Source organism: Plutella xylostella, chromosome 31, assembly GCF_932276165.1.
Source record: "Plutella xylostella chromosome 31, ilPluXylo3.1, whole genome shotgun sequence".
NCBI classification, from domain to species: domain Eukaryota; kingdom Metazoa; phylum Arthropoda; class Insecta; order Lepidoptera; family Plutellidae; genus Plutella; species Plutella xylostella.
Genome location: NC_064011.1, coordinates 1869980 through 1890934, shown reverse-complemented (window position 1 = coordinate 1890934; position 20955 = coordinate 1869980). Strand labels below are relative to the sequence as shown.

At 38.7% G+C, this 20955-nt stretch overlaps 1 protein-coding gene across 1 annotated transcript; it reads right to left on the bottom strand.

Annotated features, from left to right (window-relative positions):
- Positions 1–403: 403 nt before the first annotated feature.
- On the bottom strand, positions 404–20934 carry LOC105398068 (deubiquitinase DESI2). The gene is made up of 9 exons (XM_038114593.2): positions 20727–20934; positions 20158–20327; positions 12152–12279; positions 10730–10882; positions 7217–7306; positions 6723–6774; positions 4564–4652; positions 3379–3461; positions 404–3010 (listed from the first exon to the last, which is right to left on the bottom strand). The coding sequence occupies exons 2-8, from the start codon at positions 20293–20295 to the stop codon at positions 3383–3385; spliced, it is 729 nt and encodes a 242-aa protein (XP_037970521.1). The 5' UTR covers positions 20296–20327; positions 20727–20934; the 3' UTR covers positions 404–3010; positions 3379–3382.
- Between the last annotated feature and the right edge of the window lie 21 nt (positions 20935–20955).

Below are 20955 nucleotides of genomic sequence, written 5' to 3'. Positions count from 1 at the left end.
ACAATCTCCTATAGTTTATAAGTACAATTTTATTAATTTTTGTGCAATATTGTTGATGTTTTTGCTTAGATGTTTTGTTTTAGAGAAAAAATAGTAGGTATATTTTGCAAAATTACAAAGGTTCTGGAATAAATTATGTAACTATGTCAAGGACTGTTATTAAACACAGTATTAAAGTAGTGCTTTTGATGTTACGGTTATAGTGAATGTACCTTTTTATTTTGTGAAAATTAAAGGAAAAACTGTTGTTGCTTTTTTATTGTCTACTCTTTCTACCTCTATTACACTAGCGATAATTTTGGAATACCTAAGTAATAGTTTCTTAAATTATTAGATTAAACTATATGGACAGTTGAAAATTCATATAGATTGAGGACAATAGGCTGTCATAAGAAAGACGAAATTCAGAAACTTCAATATATTTTATTACATAACTTTATAAAGTACACGATGGTATAAGTAAACAGTTTTACAAATATGTTGAAACCAAATGTTATGTATTCTTTAACCAAAAACCAAGCTGAAATCATAAGTTCATAATCATAATTTTACTACTAAACATAGAATGAATATCTTTGAGAGGCAGTCATGGTAGTGGTACTGTTACCTAACTACAAAACAAAACTGTCTGGAATAATTTACGTAATTATTGTTATTTTCGATTAAGAGCATTTTGGTTTTCACAAAGAGATGTTTTACATTTTAAAGTGAGACTCAATAACAGTGATTTATTTCAGCGCTATTTAATGTTCAATTTATCAAACATAAATAAAATTGTTGACCTCTTTCAAAAGTCCAGCCGAGGGTTTTTAAATTCAACTTGGTATTTGTCTTTTTAGGCTGAGTCATAAAAACTAAAAGACTATATAATTATGTTAAAATAAATGCACACACTAAACACGACAACCAAATTCGCGCACACGTAAAACGGTGTATGTATACAGTAAGTTGTTAAAACATATATAACTAATACTAAAAATGCTTTGGATAATATCTAAAAACTAAAATCAAAGACTATAAACTAAAATGGCCAATCCAGAATCGCTTAGAAAAAGTGCAAAACACAAGTTATTGTCATGTTAGCAAAATTGATTTAAAACCATAAAAAGTAAATAGTAAAAAAGTTATTATATTTTATGTAACTTTTATGTTTGCAAATCTTATTATTTTAGATGGTGATAACAACAACATAAAAAATATTTTCGTCATCATTATCGCCCATAAAAAGTCTTAAAATTAACTACTTAGGTATAGAGTAAATTCCCATAGTTTTTTTACATCAAATTAATTTAATATAACAATCATTATATCTAAAAACAAATGTAGATTTATTTTATTCGATAGGGCGGTTTAATTAACGTATATGTGTATAAACCAATTAACCTAGTTATGATGTTAGTATTCATTAGTTGATGGATTATCCTTATCGAATAAAAAAGTACCGACAATAAACCTTTTAAATTATGCTTTGCAGATATTTTGGAGATCCGTAAGTTTATGAAGGTTTTACTTAAATACTCAACGGTTATTTCATTTTATAGGGCAAAGCATTCACGTTGTGTAATTCGTGCGGTGAAATAAAAATTCAAGATTCTGTATTAGTCACTAACTTGGAAAAATTTTACCAATTATATCACTGAATTCTAAAACTATGTTATTGTTATTGTGTGTTTCATTATTATTATCATCATCATCATTATGTTATAGGATAGATTTGTATGTGAACGTAACACGAGTTCAAAATTAAAAATGCTTTTGTCCCATAAATAACATACAAACTTAATTAACTGCTTGAAATTTAAGTTTAATGTTATACATTTAACAAGGGTCTTAATAGCGATTGTATTTAAGTTATTATGGACGACAAGTACATTTTTCTCCATTAATTCCCTATATTAGTATATTATCCTAAATTTTCAATTTAATATAGAAAATTCAAAGTTCACTCCTTATATGAAACACAAGGGTGTAGTGGCACAAAAGATTACCCCCCTGGACTAAGTAATAAAAGTGATAACACCCTTTAAATTAATAACTCATTGTGTCTGTGATCTGTACTGTCAAGATGCTGATTATTATTGTAGGTGTAGGCAAGTTTTTACCAAGAATAGGTACAACAAATATTTGAATTTAGACCATGAAGTTTCATTTGTTAGTTTTGGGGTGTTATACCTTTATTATAAGTAAGGAGTACACAACACATTACTACCGCAGCAGTTAATAGATTCATAAGTTTGTAAAACTTTATGAAAATTATTATATCATCAAGATAAACGTGCATGTATGCATACAAGTTCAATGCATAATTATGAGTTTAAAATGAATTTATACCGGAGATTCTCCAAAATGATTAAATTAGAGAATAGCAAGCAAGGAGCAACTAATCTCATTGTTACGGTGTAATAGTTGGTACCGGTGGTAGCTGCAAACATATCTGGTGATATTCACTTACTAGATCCTTTATCCAGTTAAAAACAACCTAAATATAAAATGGGTGTTTGTGTAACGCAGACGGTAGTAATGTAAATTTTAACAGTCCCTATGAGGGTAACATGACATGATTCTTTATTCTGACATTCTAAAGAATCGTATTATGTTCAAGCTCTAGCTATAGGGACGAACTTAACTCTTATTTTATTTAGGAGATATAAAAAGTATCTTTGGCGCATTGTCAAACTCGAGAATTATTTAAACATGATTATTTAAACGAGATTGCACGGCATAGAATTTTATAATTGAAATTCAGAGAAAATATTTATCTGTTGACTGCCGACTTCTCGACTGATACTACCTAGGTAAATCATAAAAAAAGCAAACTAAAAATAAAAGCAGAAATGATATCCGAAACTAAATTTATTAAGTAAATATATTATTTAAAAAACGTGGTAGCTCCATCTAGCGGCGAGCGCTTGGACTTCGTTTGACAATACGCCAAGTTTATTCTTACATTAATTAGATCTACGGTTTGATCGTCTGATCGCGGCCCGACGCCAGCGCACGCCGCCGTCATCTGAAAATAATAGTAAACGGTTTTGATATGTAATATTAGATTTAATATGTAGTACCACAAAGATTAAACAATGTTTGAAGAGTGTGTAGAATGGTATTTGAGATATATTTATAATGTATTTGACAGCTCTAAACATCTGTTAAACACTGTCTACGTGAACACCTTTTTCAAAAGAAATTTCCGGATTATATCCAATATAGCCTTACACCAAACTGCAAAACTACTACTTTCTCAACGATACTACTAGTAATTAGAACGTCCATAAAACCAATTGTTGGGACAAGACTCTCTATTTTCATAAAACATTATCCTTCAGACCCTAGAAACAATAACAAAAAACGTGTGTCTATACTTCAAAGTGTACTCACAATGCTATTGAGGCGTTTGTGGCGAAGAGGAGCGAGAATGCGCCGCCAAAGAGTGCTGTAGCGCGGCAGGGGTCAGCCACTCTCTGGAAACCACATGCCAAACGGTTCAGCATCGCTCGGCGGCGAGTACGGCGCCCTCTGAGCGCATCTGTCTAAACTACACAAATTCGCCGGCGTCAAAACGGGGGTTGTTACATTTGATGCCATGACCAATCCCGTTGCGGCGTTTTTTAAAGCTTGATGATTTTACGATTATGGATTCTAGAAATGAATTTTTTTTATGCGCAATAATTACAATGTTTTGTGAGAAATTATACGAATAACCGTTAATTATAAAAGATATGAGATGATATGGCAATGGTCACTATAATTTTTAAATCAAGGAAAACCTAAATAAATGTACTTCGCCATAAAAACAAAAAACTACACACAACAATAACCAATAATGAATATATCGGATTTAATGCAAAATCACACAACATATAACACAACTAACGCCATCTATTGGTAATCACGACAAGATGAATTATGATATAACACAGCAAAAACTCACATGCGATCAAACCGTAACCAATTAGAAGCAAACTTGGCATATTTATTTAAGAGTGTCTGCACGTCTTATAGTTATTGCAGTCGACGGTACTGCAAAACGAGTGGACTTTGTTATGTCAACAATAAGGAAGCCATAAGTTGTAAGTTTAGAGCCTTAAACGCATAAATTAATTGAAAAAATCGTTTGAGATTTTACTCGATTAATCTTCGAATACATTTTGCTAATGAAGAATTGTGAAATTTGCAGCTTGAATTTAAGGCAAGGTAATCTAAGGTTCAGGCGATGACTGAAAGATGCAGCTAAAGGTAAAATGACTAATAAAGGATGAAGCGCCGAAGGACAAACAAGCTTGCAGCGACATCTAGCGTGCTTGACTTAAACTATTCGCAGAAATTCTCGCAATCTGATTATGTACATGCTTTCATAGAACATGTAAATCTCATTTTCCATATTCCGAATAAGAATAATTGTGACGGTCCAAACAAATTAACTTATCAACTTCTTTAAAAATTACCATGTTTATAACGTCTTTTATCATTTATATAAGGCGTTTATAAGACTGTCATCAAGGTCAGAACCATATATTCGCTTATCCCACGACACACAACACACAAACGTATAACAGCACTCACTTGGGCAGGCACCGCTGCAGGAAGGGCACGCACGAGCTCACGTACGCGAGCCGGTTCACCCACGCCGGGATGTCCTGGTTGCATAACGCCTGAGGGGTTAAGGGTTAAAGTTTAATATTGCATAACGGCTGAGGGGTTAAGAGGAAAAGTTTAATGTTTAGGTGGGTTTGCAGCTTATGTCGATGTGTTAAGATGCTAAATGAGATGGTCTTTAAGAGCCGGTTTACCCACACCGGGTTGTCCTGGTTGAATATAGCCTGATGGGTAAAGGGTTAAGTTTAGTATTGCATAACGCTTAAGGGGTTAAAGGTTAAAGTTTAATATTGCATAACGCCTGAGGGGTTAAGAGGAAAAGTTTAATGTTTCGGTGGTTTTGGTCCTTAAGTCAATGGCGATAGGAGTATAATGGGATGGTCTTCTTTAACCCTAGAGTGCTCGCGCTATGAGCATTTTGCCCCGCTCAGCAAAGAATGTTTAATATTTTGTGAAGTATGCACTCCTCAAGGTCCAGCGCCTATGTAGCTGCCCTCTCGGTCCTCTCCTACATGTAAATTAAATTTGGAGAAATTCAGTGCACAGGTTACAGCAGGAAGAGAGAATTGAAGAGAGTGTGTCGCACGGGGCGGCAAAATACTCACTGCGCGAGCACTCGCGTCACTAAAATTAAAGTTATTTTTTATACATTTTTTATGAAATATTATAAGTTTTTCAGTGTTTTTTGGTAATATAATGTAAATGTAATGTAGGTATGTATTTATTTCAGTTTACATTCGATTTACGATATAACTTTGTTAATTTGCTAACCAGTTCATTTTTCGAAGAATTTACCTGAAAGAAATAGCTCTGCCCATAACTACACCACGTTTAACAATAAAATCTTACATATGGACAGTACATAAGTGTTTTTTGTTGGTTCGGTGGTACCAATCCCCCGTTTTGTACCATCGGACCAACAAAAAACACCCTAAAGAAGGGAGGGCACATGCTTATAACTATGTCCATATAAGAAAAATAGCAGGTCAAAAAAGGGTGCAATACATGAAGAAAGTTACTGTGCAACGAACACTTTAAGTTCATGTTTCAGGATTGTATTGCTGAAATAAATGCTCTAGATGACGATAAAGTCAATTTTTTTTAATAATTTTGAGATTTGTTGATTTTGTGTGGCTTAAGACACATTGATACCTAAAAGGTCAGAAATTTTCCCAAGGCATGAACGATAGGTCATATAGTGAAAAATTATAATATTAAAACTATAAATATTACTTTTTCTAATACCATATGATTCATTTTATTCAAATTATATACATTTATAAGTTATCGTATTTATTAAGTGTCCAAAAAATACATTTTAATATGGGCGGCAAAATGCTCCCCACGCGAGCACTCGCGTCACACAAAAAGGCGCGACTACTCTAGGGTTAAGAGCGTGTCCGAGACAAACAGAGCTAGACTATGGTTTGTCATTGTGGTAAAAGGATTGGACAGTTAGATCAGCGTCAGTTTCCGACTGATCAGGGTGCGCCCGACGTATAAGGTACAGTCAGCAAAAGATATTGTAACTTAAGATATATGTATGCTTATTCTTAAGTATAAGTTATTGCCAACCCAGCTCAAACAGTTTGAACCTAAGACTAATTGGTATTTTTCTGACTGTAAGTACATTTGACGTCTTCAAACTTCAATTAAATTCCTACATAATAAAGTTATAACCATAAAATGAGGAAATAACCAGTTCACCAATAATAATAGGAAGACTAAACAAGTAAACTGAGTACATATTTCCTAACCTTGTGAACTCAACGACAATAAATCCATAGATAATAAAGCATTGTTTCACACTCGTGTCTGCGATAATGACATTTAATTAGTTACGAAACAGCAATTATTACGGTAAACGACATAATTGGATGTGTAATGTTTTTATTGTTTATATGAGGTTTGTTATTATACAGACTCCGAATAGCCAATCGTAACGTGGGACGCCCTGCGGCCTTCGTTAGATCCTAATTATCATTAGCACGTAATTGTTCACTGCTGGCCAAAGCTCTGTCCTCGGTCTTCTCATTCAACCAATACCGGTAGCCAGTACAAAGAAGATATTCTAGTGGGCTGAAGGGTGTCCCACGCTATGTTTTACATGTATTCAAAATACCAACCAGACAGAAAGCCGACGTGAAGTGATTGCAGTTGTTGTTCATTAAGTGGTATCTGAAAAGAGGCGAATTTTTTTTTAGCACATTATTATTTTATTACCAATATTTTTTTCCAACAGTTGAAGTAAGTATAGTTATTTTAAATAAGGTCACACAACTCGTCATTCTAATCACTGTAATACGGCGAGATGGCGCAGTGGTTAGCGACTCTGATCCCGGGATCAGGCACCGGCTGCCCCGCCGTATTAATAAAATATTCAAAGCTTTTCATAAGTAAATTTAGGATCATTAGGGTTTACTTATTTCTATTGTAAATTGTGGGTTTAATGGACCGGGTTTCGATGCCTTAATCGCCACCGAACATTAGCAATTAACAATCCATAATAAAGCAGCGTCGCTCGCCTGTCAAACATTTGTTAGAACCATGCAAATTACGTCGACGCTACTACGACTGTTAATAGCTAATGTGTCGGTGGTGATAGCCCCGCTGCACGCACCGGTCCCCGCGGAACTGCTTGCCCAGCTCGGCCACCAGGCGCCGCACCTCCTCCTCGGAGAAGCGGGTGTAGCCGATCAACACACTCTGTCTGTCAACACATAGGGAACAACATTAATATACAGGGTGAAAAAAAACTAATGGGCCTTGGAGTGAAACTAAAGTCTTTTTTAATCTCACATAATAAATTGACAGATTCTGAACGGTTCATCAACAGTCGATTGTCCCGCGATTAACTGCCAGTTTCTACTAGTGTTGCCACGAATAGTGAATTGGCCGAATACCGAATACCGAATATTCGGCTACGCTGCCGGCCGAAGCGCCGAATATTCGGCCGCCGAATATTCGGCGCTACAACCTGTTTTTTTTGTTCCTGGAACTGCTTTGAAGAAGTCGCTACAGATTATATGAGAAATGCTAATTATTAGGAGGCAGAATGCTGTGGCAAACGAGTTGAATTTTTATTTGATAATAGTTCGCCTAGATCGGATTTCCGATCCTTACAAATGGTGGTCAGCAAACAAAAAACAATACCCGAACCGTTTGAAATTTGCAATAACTTATTTTTCTTCACCTGGAAGTAGCGTTTATAGTGAGAGGTAATTTTCTGAGAATGGTTACAATGAAAAGCGCAATCGTGGGCTACCAAATGCTGAAATGCTCGTTTTTATCCAGCACAACTTACTACTGATTAATTTTAAGTACTAAAATGTTGTGATTTGGAAATAAATACACAATTTTGATTGAAATAACAAGTCATTTTTTACATGATTTACTATTCGGTATTCGGCCCGAATAGTACGCACTATTCGGCCGAATACCGAATACTGAAAAAACTGGCCGAATAGGCCGAATACCGAATAGTTGCCGAATATTCGTGGCATCTCTAGTTTCTACATGTCTATCTATCCATAACTGGTTACTTTCATACGATTTTGACATAATCAAAAGTAACAATCTGTCAAAATCGTATGAAAGTAACTACCACTTATACAGGGTGTTGCAAAAAGGGTATACTAAGCCGACACCAGCATGTGCAGCATGGTATATCTAAGCCCGAAACTGAAATCAGAATTTCAAAATTCCCGAAAAAAAATATTTATTTTTCATAGAAACTTTGTTGGTCACGTGACTTTTTACTATGGAAAATGATTATTTTTTTTCGCGAATTTCCAAATTCTGATTTCAGTTTCGGGCTTAGATATACCATGCTGCACATGTAGGTTTCGGCTTAGTATACCAATTTTGCAACACCCTGTAGATAGATAGAGTTATAGAAACCGGCAGTTAGTGACGTGTCGTTCTATAGGCGGGATAAGCGATTTTTGATGAACCTGGCAATCAGTTCAGAATCTGGCAAATTAGGTAGTATCTGAAATTAAAAACCAGACTTAACCTTTTACTGAAACTACTGAAAGGAGACTTTGATTGTTTTGAAAACAATACAAACTGCAGTCGAATTAAGCTGGGAATCGAACCCAATGCGGTGAAAATAATAAGTTCGGATTTTATTACACCAATCTAAGGGGTTAATCATGGTGATAATTTTCTTTGAAGTAACATAGTATCTTAAGTAAAAGTAAAACCATGGTTCCGCAACTTTTCCACTACGACTTCAAAAAATCTTGTCAAAAATCGGTCAATAACTGTACAACTAATTTATTGAAAAATACTAATTTAAGATCGACCCATTTTCTATAAATATTCGGAAAAGGTCAACTCAACCGGATACTCCAGACGTCTACTCGGTTCAAGGCTTTAGCGAGACAATTGGCCATGCTACCAATTTATGATATGTATTTTTTATAATTTATTTTGAAAATATAGACCATTTTAAGGAACTAATTTCGTTATTTTTGTATTTTATTCATTACAACTATTTTTAATATTTATTTAAAATTTGGCCGGCTGAATGTAAGTATGACGTCACATAACATTATATATGCATAATAGAATTTATCCTTGCCTGCGCCACAAAAAACAAGCAAGTGTCTCTTAACGTCAGTGTGGCAACAGTGAGGTAGAATGTCATTGTCATCTAACTCTAAAATCATAACATTGTTAAACCCTCACCTGTCGGCGGCCATTTTTCATATTTCATCATTCAATATCGTTATTTTCGGGATGTAGGAGAAAAATACCACAATTTGTATATATACTACATACCTACTTAATATATTATTTATTTAGATAATATCACGAGAAACAAGATTAAGTTAGGTTAAGTTCAACGATTTCAAAAGGAATGATACGCCCGTCAGAACGTTTTGTCAAAAGAAAATGAGACCCGCGCGCTAGCCCTAATTCATACAAATTATGACCGATTTATGAGATTTTAGGGCCAACGCGAGGGTGCCATTTTCTAGAGCGGTTGGGCCTGTCCTTACGCTAGTAATATATAAGGCAATGGTTAAGTTGGTGATGATTAGGAAAAAAAAGTTTAGACCATACGAGTTATGCAAAACGAGTTTTGGTTAATAAAGATTAGGGAAGATGAGGGGAACCAAGTTAGGATAATATAATATGTAATTCAAAATTTATTTAATTCTTTATTGCACAAAAATAAGAAATAAATGTACAAAAGGAGGGACAGGAGGTACAGCAAAACTAGTACAAAATATTATTTATATTACACTAATAAATTAAAATAATACGCTTCGTTGATCATTTTTACTATTTAATAATTTTTTAATAACGTGCCTCATTGAGGCAAATCGAGCGCCAGGTTTTATATAAGGATATAAAGGTCGTTTGGCAGCCGATTTAACAGCCGATAGGTTATATGCCATCCTTGTCGTTTTTTTTACACTTAGTTGAGGTTAAAGCAATAGTTCACATAGGCAATATCGCTCACTTAAATACGGCAGACCAGTAACACCTTTAGAGAAGGCGGGACATAATATGTGAGCTATTTATTGTCCACCTTATAAAGGTTGGTCGACAGCCGAGGGGTTAAGCTTCGGGCAAATTTCGAGAGTCAGCTTTTTCGAAATGAACGATCTTTTTGCCATCTTAGTATCCGCTGGTTTATTATTTATTCGTAGTAGAGTTTCAAAACAAGGTAGAAAATAAATCTTCTTCTTGTAGTGCCTCTCCACCATGCTACTTAGGCGAAACAAGTCTTCCCGTTTATTATTGTAAAACGTAGACTAAATATATTACTAGTTTATGCTACCAGCTTTAGTCTACTGATATGTGTAAAATTTCTGCATTAAAACCGGTTCAAAATATTTAAGTACCCCCCCTTATTCATAGAAAAGTTATAAAACGTTTTATCTTTTGCACTGATTTGTCTCTCTCGTCAAAGAACAAACTGTTAAGCTAAAACGTTCCATAACTTTTCTATGAATAAAGCAAGGGTTGTATTAGAGCCGATGCATCCGATTGCAGTCCGACGCGACACGTTGCAAAACGCGGCTTGGCTCTCATATAACCCTGGCTTAAGGGGGTGAGTCCACGTTTTATGTATATTAGGTAGACGTTTAGTATAGGTTTAAAATCGACCGCCACTCACCGAAACCGAAAGTGCTCCCCCAGCTCCCGCTCATCGCGCGGCGTGATGTCAAACACTCCCGTGAACGAGTACGGGTGCCCCCCGTACGCGTACTCACAGCCGTGGACCTGCACGCCGCTGTGGAACACGCCCAGCCCTGCACCCGCCGTGTACCTGGCAACACCACTCCTGTGTTACAAAGATAATAAAATAACGGGTTTTTGTGTGAAAACTGCATCGACATCGGATGAGTAGTTTGGGAGATAGAAAGGTTTGATTAAAATTCAAGATGGCGGACGTTTGTTAGACGCCATCTTGGGTTTGGTGCGTCAGATAGATAGCGCAGGGTAAGACGAGTATTTATCTAAAAACGGCATCTAAATCGGACAATTAGTTTGGGAGTTATGCTAGAAAGTTTAAATTGTGATGTTTGCCATCCGCCATTTTGAATCTACAGTGGCGCGAGGCGCCGTGCACCTGCACCCCGCTGTGGAACACGCCCAGCCCCGCGCCCGCCGTGTACCTGGCAACACCACTCCTGAATCAGGCAGAGAAAGACTAGTTTTTATGTGAAAACTGCATCCAAATCGGACGATTGGTTTCGGAGATAGAAAGATTTGATTGAAATTCAAGATGGCGGACGACAAACGGCTGCCATCTTGGATTCATTACGTCAGATAGATAGCGCAGGGTCAGACGAGTATTTATCTAAAAGCGACATCGAAATCGGGTGAGTAGTTTGGGAGTTATGCAAGAAAGAAGAAATTATGACGTTTGTCATCCGCCATTTTGAATCTACAACCGCGCGAGGCGCCGTGCACCTACACGCCGCTGTGGAAAACGCCCAGCCCCGCGCCCGCCGTGTACCTGGCAACACCACTCCTGAATCAGGCAGAGAAACACTAGTTCCTGAATCAGATAGATAACAAAATAGTGGGTTTTTGTGTGAAAACTGCATCTAAATAGGACGGTTAGAGGCGGAAATAGAAAGGTTTGATTGAAATTCAAGATGGCGGACTTTTGTATTCCGCCATCTTGGACTTAGTGCGTCAGATAGATAGCGCAGGGTCAGACGAGTATTTATCTAAAAACGGCATCGAAATCGAACAATTAGTTTAAGAGTTCTGCTAGAAAAACATAATCGTCCGCCATCTTTAATGTAAATACGAGCGAGGCGCCGTGCACCTGCACCCCGCTGTGGAACACGCCCAGCCCCGCGCCCGCCGTGTACCGTAGAAGGATAACGTAGCTAGGTTTGGTGAAAACTGCTTCAAAATCGAGTGAAAATTGCATCGAAATCGGACGATTAGAGGCGGAGATAGAAAGGTTTGATGAAAATTCAAGATGGCGGACATTTGTCAGCACTAAACTTGTAGCCTCGGCCGAAAAAGTGTCTTCCGCGGATAGGTCAAGCAAGACTCAAGATTTCAACACAACACTCACCAGTTAGTCCAGTACATGTCATAAACGTTGAGCGTGACGGGCGCGTGCCCCGGAGCCGGCGTGGGACGCCCCTCGCGCCGCGACAGCAGCGACATGCACGAAGGAAACATCGCGCACGCGCCGCACGACTGTGGGACGACATTCAGATTAGTTTATGAAGGTGCTCCTATGGGTGCTTACATAGAGAATCGGGTTCCCTGTATCTACATGTACCGGTAACCTGATTATTAGTGATTATGCAAAAGCACTCTCATTTCTAAATCTCTCAGTGCGCGCTTTCGCATAATCAGGTTACCGGTACAGGCAGATACAGATACCCGATTCTCTATGTAAGCACCCTATGTCTTGATACATCGCAAAGGCATCGACTGGCGTGTAGACATAAAAAAAACATTTGGATATCAGTGGTCTCTCCGGGAAGTCCTAAGTGACCTATGTCGTCTACGGGCGTTCTGGCGTGAGCTCTGGCTGACAGCTAGTCACCATAACCCACAAGCGCCGCACGACTGTTGTACGACCGTAGATTTAAGATAAGATGGTGATATTCTATCGTATCCTATCACCATCTATTCTATTGATTGATGGATGAATAAATGGTGGGAGGACCGTAGATTTAAGTTATGATGGTGATATCTTAGGGTTTCTCACCGTGATGAAAGGATTGGCCAGTCAAATTAGCGTCAGTAACTTACTGTCCAGGGTGGAGGAAAGAAAGAAAATCCCGAAATGTTTTTTTTTACAAATAGTATGTATGTATGTAGTTATTACACGTGGAATGCATTATTTATAATTTATAATTTATAATTTATAACGAACGCTAGCCGCAACACACTTACGACGCCGTCGGCCGTGTGGCATCGCTCTAATAGTTTCTTACTTACTCTTAAATAGTTGCTTACAAAATAAACATATTTTATAAAGAAATACAAAGATATAATATAACTTGTGAAATGCTATCAAACAAAATATCTACTACGTAGGTGCTACGAACGGAAAAAATGGCAAAATGAAATCACATCTACAAAGCTCCTAAATAATATTTTTTACAATAGCATCAATAAATTCTGATTTATAACAACTACACGATTGATAGCCTAGACAAATACCTTGATTTTAAAAAGAGAGTACCTACTCTATTGAAGTCTTTTCTCGCTTAGTTAAAATATATTTTTCGCTAATTATATCAACTGGTTTTAGCAGTAGGTATCCACCCTGTGTAAAAACAATATCATCAACATCATTAAGTTACTTACAGCTAAAGCAGCTAGTAGAAGAACTGGCATTTCAGATGGAAAGTGGATATCGGTTTTTCAGACATATTTTTATTTGATGCTAAGTAATTCAGGCTTTCATTTTTTGAGGGTTTATTCTGAGTGGAGAAAGAAAATATTATGTTAATTTAATTACTAGTAATTATTAACTACTGATGATATTTCATGGTCTATGCTCGACGTTTGTCTCATAAAGTCATCACGTAATATTCTATGTTTTGCTATCACTCATCAACCTGTATTCATCCGCTGCTAGACATAGACCTCTCCCAAGGAGCGCCACAACACTTTGTCCTCGGCCTCATCCAGCCACTACCGGCCACCTGAATGGCTAGCACGAGGCACAATTAAGACGTGACAAAAGTTTTGCATCGCGCTTACTCACATCGCGCAGCCTCAAGAGCGAACGCGACGGAGAACTTTTGTCACGTCTTAATTGCACCCCGTGCTAGCCCGCCAGGAGATCGTCCGGCGCGGCGTCCCACCCATGGTACGTTCAGAGAACTCATTTACACCACCGGTCATCACTTATTGGCCATATTATTATTATACATATTTAGAAATACAGCAGCATTATCTACACTACACCTACTAAGCTTAGGAGGAAAATTTGGTAAGTATTTCTATGATTTCGGGGAATTCAAAGCTACTAGAATACATTACTTTTTCGATATCATTATTTATTCCTCTGTATTTTCTTTAACATAATAATATGTCAGTGAATGCGTGGTAGATTGGAGTTTATTATTTTCTTTATTGATTTTTCTTTTTTAGTTTAATTGATTAAGGGTTCCATTATTTCAAAAAAACAGACAACTTTCATCTTTGTTGGGGGTTTATAACTGCGGTTACATTATCAAATTCTAATAGGTGTTGTATTTAGACTAAATAATTTAGTATATATCATTTGATTTTATCTATGGTTAGATGGATTCGTGTGGGTAGCTAATATGCAGTTACATGACCATAACATATAGATTTATGAATGTAGTTTCTTTCCTGACATTTCTGGAGCAATAAGAGATGTAGCAGGTAGGTACTTAATTGAAGTATGATAATCTACCTATGTACGATAGGATACGTATTCAGCCCTTTTGTCCAAACACCCACCTCCAGCAGCTACTTCACAGCTCCCCGATGCCCCGGATGGCTCCGAGTGCACCCCTGTGGTCACGTCCGACGAGGTCCTTGCCGCAGTATTTTCGTTCAAGAACGGATCAGCCGGTGGTTTGGATAGTTTATCACCCCAACACCTGAAGGACCTCCTCTGCGGGTCCACGGGGGCGGCGGGCGAAGCCCTGCTGGCGGACCTGACCAGGCTGATCGGCCTGATGCTGTCCGGCTCAGTCTGCGAGGACATCACTGAAATCCTATACGGTGCCAACCTGGTCGCACTTATTAAGAAAGACGGAGGCATCAGACCGATCGCCGTAGGGAACACTATCCGCCGTACGGCCTCCAAGATCTGCTGCCGTAAAATGCTCCCGGAGCTATCTAAGAAGTTCGAGCCGATTCAGCTCGGCTTCGGGACTAAAGGGGGCTGTGAAGCGGCGGTACACGCTGCCCGAACATTTATCACCAAGGGAGATTTTCAGGTGCTGCTGAAGGTGGACGTTAAAAATGCCTTCAATTCCATCAATAGAAGCGCTCTGCTGACAGAAATCCGATCCCACGCCAATCCAATTTATAAATATATCTGGCAATGCTATAGCAAACCTTCCAAGCTGTCGTACAAAAACCACCACATCCTTTCTGCCACAGGCTGTCAGCAGGGCGACCCATTGGGACCAGCAATATTCAGCCTGGGCATCCATCCACATATTTCGAATCTAAATTCCAAATTCAATGTATGGTACCTCGACGATGGGACCCTAGGGGGCGATGCTTCCACAGTGCTGCAAGACCTTAATTCGATCATACAAAATTTCAGCACAATTGGCTTGAAACAAAATTTTGGAAAATGCGAACTCCATCTCAACGAATCCCTTTCAGACACAGAAAAATACGACATAATTAACAAATTCAACGTCCTGGCCCCTAACATCAAAATTGTCAAAAGAGACGGTCTGCGCCTCCTAGGTGCCCCCATCTTGGACGAATCCATCCCTGGCTACGTTCAGGACCAAATTAATAAATTCGAGGATTCATACACCCGCATGTGTGACATCAACCCACACATGGCGATGCACATTATGAAGTATTGTTTGTTCGTGCCAAAATTAACATACGTGTTAAGATGCTCCAATTTATGGAAGTTTCCACTTTACCTATCACATATAGATGAAGTCATTAAGTGTTCCATAACCGAAATTCTGAACTGCCGCATGGATGACCGAGGCTGGACTCAAGCCACCCTACCTGTACGCTACGGTGGCATTGGGATACGCAAAGCCTCTGACGTAGCACTGCCCGCATTTTTGTCCTCCGTATACAGTACACGGGACCTCTTTGGAAGAATTATAACTCCATCACTTGGTGATTTAGAGGTGCCGTGTCTGACGGAGGCCAAGATTGCATGGCTGAATGCTGCTGGTCCCGGGCAAGATATCCCGACAGACACGACGTCACAGAGGCTATGGGACGCGCCACTTTGCGCAAAAAAAGAAAAGCAACTATTGGAAACCGCAACCGATGCAGTAGACCGAGCCCGTCTCCTGGCCTCCAGCACTCCACAGTCGGGATATTGGCTGAATGCCTACCCTTCGGCAAATCTAGGCACGTTGCTGGACAGAACTACTTTGACAGTGGCCATCAGCCTGAGACTAGGGCTTCAAACCAATGAGCCACATCGCTGCCGCTGTGGGGAACATGCTGACCGCCGCGGTCACCACGGCTTATCGTGCGGCCGCAGTGCCGGGCGTATAGCGCGCCATGCCGCACTCAATGACACCATCCGCCGGGCCCTTGCCAGTGCAAATGTTCCCGCTACCTTAGAGCCAAGCGGGATCATGCGGGACGACGGCAAGAGACCCGACGGCATGAGTCTGGTGCCATGGAAGAGGGGCCGGCTGCTGGTGTGGGACGCAACATGCGTGGACACACTAGCACCGTCCCATCTTCCATCTACCTCCAGAGAGGCTGGCGCTGCGGCCGGGCGGGCGGAGATGATGAAAGGCCGCAAATATGCATCCCTAGGAGAGGGGTACATGTTTGTGCCTTTCGGAGTCGAAACCCTAGGGCCGTGGGGACCGGAGGCACGTCAGCTTTTTAAAGACATCAGCATCAGACTAATAGAAGTCTCAAGGGACCCTAGGGCTGGCTCTTACCTCGCACAAAGGCTAAGCATCGCTATACAGCGGGGTAACGCGGCCAGCGTCTTGGGTACCCTACCCGACAGTGGCAGCGATCTGGCCAGCATTTTCTTTTTAGTTTAATTTTAATTTTGGGAACACCCAAATATTCCGAAAAACTTTTTTCCGAATTTGATAACCCCGAATATGTAATTTACGAAACATTGCAATACCGATTTTTTAAAATACCGAATTATAATAATCACGAGAATTATAATTTCGAATATTATAATCACGAATATTGTTATTACGATTGTTAAATATACGAATGTTAAAAAATACGATTACTTTAATATACGAAAAATAAAATACCGATTTATTATAATCACGAAAAAGTCAAATCCCGATCGGAAATATGATAATTCGTGATTTTGACAAAAAACCATAAACGTCTTTAAAACTTTAGAACCAAAACCAAAAGATAGGTGCGACGACGAGCAAAGCGAGGAGGAGCGTGTTAGGTGCACATAGATATCGAAAAACAAAGCGGAGCGCAGCGAAGCGGAGCGGAGCGTTTCAAATATAGAGCAAAACAATTGTTAGGATTTTTATGGTGTTTAAACTTAAAAACCTTAGGACCTAAACCTAAAGATAGGTGCGACGACGAGCAAAGCGAGGAGGAGCGTGTTAGGTGCACATAGATATCGAAAAACAAAGCGGAGCGCAGCGAAGCGGAGCGGAGCGTTTCAAATATAGAGCAAAACAATTGCTTAGGATTTTTATGGTGTTTAAACTTAAAAACCTTAGGACCTAAACCTAAAGATAGGTGCGACGACGAGCAAAGCGAGGAGGAGCGTGTTAGGTGCACATTGATATCGAAAAACAAAGCGGAGCGCAGCGAAGCGGAGCGGAGCGTTTCAAATATAGAGCAAAACAATTGCTAGGATTTTTATGGTGTTTAAACTTAAAAACCTTAGGACTTAAACCTAAAGATAGGTGCGACGACGAGCAAAGCGAGGCGCAGCGAAGCGGAGCGGAGCGTTTCACATCATCATCATCATCATCATCATCAGCCTTCTATCGCCCACTGTTGGGTATAGGCCTCCTTATTTGTACGCCAATTCTTCCGGTCCTGTGCCGCTCTGATCCACTGCTTCCCTGCAACCTTGCAGATGTCATCGGACCATCTAGCAGGTGGTCTGCCAACCGCTCTTCGTCCGTCTCTAGGCCACCATTCTGTGACCGCCTTTGTCCACCTTCCGTCCTCCCGACGAGCCAAGTGTCCCGCCCACTCCCATTTCAGTTCGGCGACCCGCATACCGACGTCGAACACTTTGGTCCTTTTGCGGATCACCACGTTGGGAATACGGTCTCTAAGCGAAATTCCTAACATGGCTCGCTCCATAGCTCTCTGTGCAACTCTGATTCGGTGCACAGTTTCCTTGGTCAGCGTCCATGTTTCGGCACCGTATGTTAGTGTGGGTAAGACACATTGGTTAAACACCTTGGTCTTCAGGCATTGTGGGATCTTAGACTTCAGGACATCATCAAGTTTTGAAAAGGCGGCCCATCCCAGTTGAATCCGCCTCGTGATCTCTTTGACCTGGGATTCTCGGCCAAAGGATAAACAATGTCCAAGGTAAGTGTATTCATTCACCACCTCCAGTTTATGGTTTCCAACAGTAATGTTGGAAACTTCGGTGGGAATGCTGGACATGACCTTAGTCTTGGACATATTCATCCTCAGGCCAACCTTCAGGGATGCTTCATGCAGTTCTGCGAGCATACACTGTAGATCCGAAACGTCTTCAGCCAGAATGATGATGTCATCAGCAAACCGCAGGTGCGACAAGCGTCTGCCATTTATGTTGACTCCTCTCTCATCCCAGTTAAGAGTTTTCATTACATCTTCCAGTACATTTGTGAAGAGCTTGGGTGAGAGAGTGTCTCCTTGGCGAACACCCCGTTTAATCTGAACGGGGCTGGTAAGGTTATGCATGCGCACCTGCATAGTGGCGGATCCATATAACTCCCGGAGCGTGTCAATGTATCGCTTGTCGATGTTGCAACGATGGAGAGACTGGAACACGGCCCAGTGCTCGATGCTGTCAAACGCCTTCTCATAGTCGACGAATGCGCAGCATAATGGCCGATTTCACATAATATAGCTTAAAAAATATTGTTTTTATACGCATTATGCTGCATTATTCATAAAAGATAACCATTTCTTGTTAACTAAGAAACATTCGGGAATTTCTATTTTCGGAATATTAAAACTTCGGGATTCGTAATTTAAATAATTCGATATAATAAAAATCGTACTTTTGAAACATCGAAATAATAATATTCGGAAAATTAACTTTCGTCATTTTAATAAATGTGTTGTTTGAAATTTCGTTTATAAACTATTCGTGATTTTCGTTATTCGGAAACTTAAAATTCGGGATTGTGAATTATTCGGAACTATGAAATTCGAAATTTAAAAAATCGTTATTTTCATATTCGTAAAAAAGTAATTCGGAATTATGTAGTGTACCCTTTAATTTTATATTAGTTAGTTTTAGTTAGGCATTAATAATAATTTAATTAAGAAGTAGTATGTAAAATGAAGACGTTCAACAAAGCAAGAAGAAATACAATAAGATTTTATATGTGAAATGATGAAATCTCAGAATAACCTATGTACTTTACATAGTTACGATATAAGCTGCATTTTATCACAGGATGTAAAAGTTAAGACAAAAGTGACAACATAACAGACCAACCCATCATAGATTACGAAATGACCAAACAAGCATAGATTACAATAATCCTTCTAGACTTGGAGACATAAGTTCAGTAAACAGAGATACCTATTAACAGTACATACCTCAAGATCATTAACTGATTATGTTTGCTACATTTCAGATAACAGATAGGCAGGGTAATAGAGGGACAGTGATATGGACAACCAACACTAAGAAATGTAAAGATGAAATTATAATTAATAATCTTTTGGATGATTTTTTACCCTCTTTTCATTGACAACAAAACCTAGAGCTAGACTAGGTTTGTGTTTGTGGGGATCACAGTATAAAATAATTCTCCTTAATCAATCAACTAACTAAGGCCAGAGCCTTTGAAGTTCCTGTTGTGGTAGGTGCTAAAAGCTGGTTGTATTTTGTGTGAACACCACATTCGGCCTACTGGCCCAATATATGAAAATATCAAAATATATGAAAAAAAGAATCAAAATATATGAAAACCAATCAGATTTTCCCTACATTGGCAATTAATACATAAAAATGGCAGAGAAGCGAAAATAATATTTTAAAGCCTTATTGTGCTCTCATTGCTTTGCTTGCAGTTTGCAGTATCCACTGTACAGTTATACACACATGCAAGACATAGACTGAACAGGACATAGACAAAACATTACAGACACAAAACAGATAACGCAAAGTGCTGCACAATACAATTTTGTGAACAACATAAATAAACAACGAGACAAAACATTCTTTCTTACGATGTTAACGTTATTGAAGTGGTCGTCACTGAGACTGGACAGTGAGTCTATAATGAGCCTGTCCTCCTCTCCGTCTCCGTCCTGCGGAGGACTTCGTTTGTAGCGGACTCGGCACAAGTCACTGTCACATCTCCTCATTGGTAATCATGCCCGTCCAAGTACGCTGAATACTGAAGGGAATTCGTCATGAACATTTGAAATATTTTATTGTCTTTTTTTAGCTGTTGATAAGTTTGCAAGTTAGTTAATTTCTTAGTTCAAAACTTTGCTAGGCAAACTGCTTTTATAAATTATTATTTTATGCAGCAAAACTTAGAATACTACACAGAGGATGTCATTTTCAACCTTTGTGTTTCTAACACGTGTAGAATGCCTAAAAAATGACGAATCAAATGAATGTAAGGTTTAACTTGACCAAATCTGTAGGTAGATTTAGAAGTTGAAAAAATTACTGCAACATGATGTGACTATAAAAGTACTATGATTTCTAGTTGTGACGTTAGAAATTATCATCTAATTTGCAAGCCAGCACTTTATACCTTAATTAAAATAGGAAAACTCTAACTTACAATTAAATGCCGCCTTGTTTGGTGTGCAAGTTTGTTCCATAGAATTCGGCTGCACTATCTAATATTTAGCTCCATCACTAAATTGTTTTAATTAATGGTTTTTAGCTGTAAATAGTGGCTGCAATACGAAAGAGTATTTTAGAAAACAATCGACATATTATTAAAAAATGTGTATGAATGACAAATCTGACATTTAAAGTGTAGTGATACCTTACCAAAATAAATAATT

Excerpts from the sequence above, each read along its gene's own strand:
- LOC105398068 (XM_038114593.2), bottom strand. The coding sequence starts at position 20,295 with ATGAGGAGATGTGACAGTGACTTGTGCCGAGTCCGCTACAAACGAAGT. Across the intron at positions 7,307-10,729 it reads GGGGAGCACTTTCGGTTTCG|ACAGAGTGTGTTGATCGGCT; the intron begins GTGAGTGGCGGT and ends ATGTGTTGACAG. Across the intron at positions 6,775-7,216 it reads AAGCAGTTCCGCGGGGACCG|ATACCACTTAATGAACAACA; the intron begins GTGCGTGCAGCG and ends GCCTCTTTTCAG.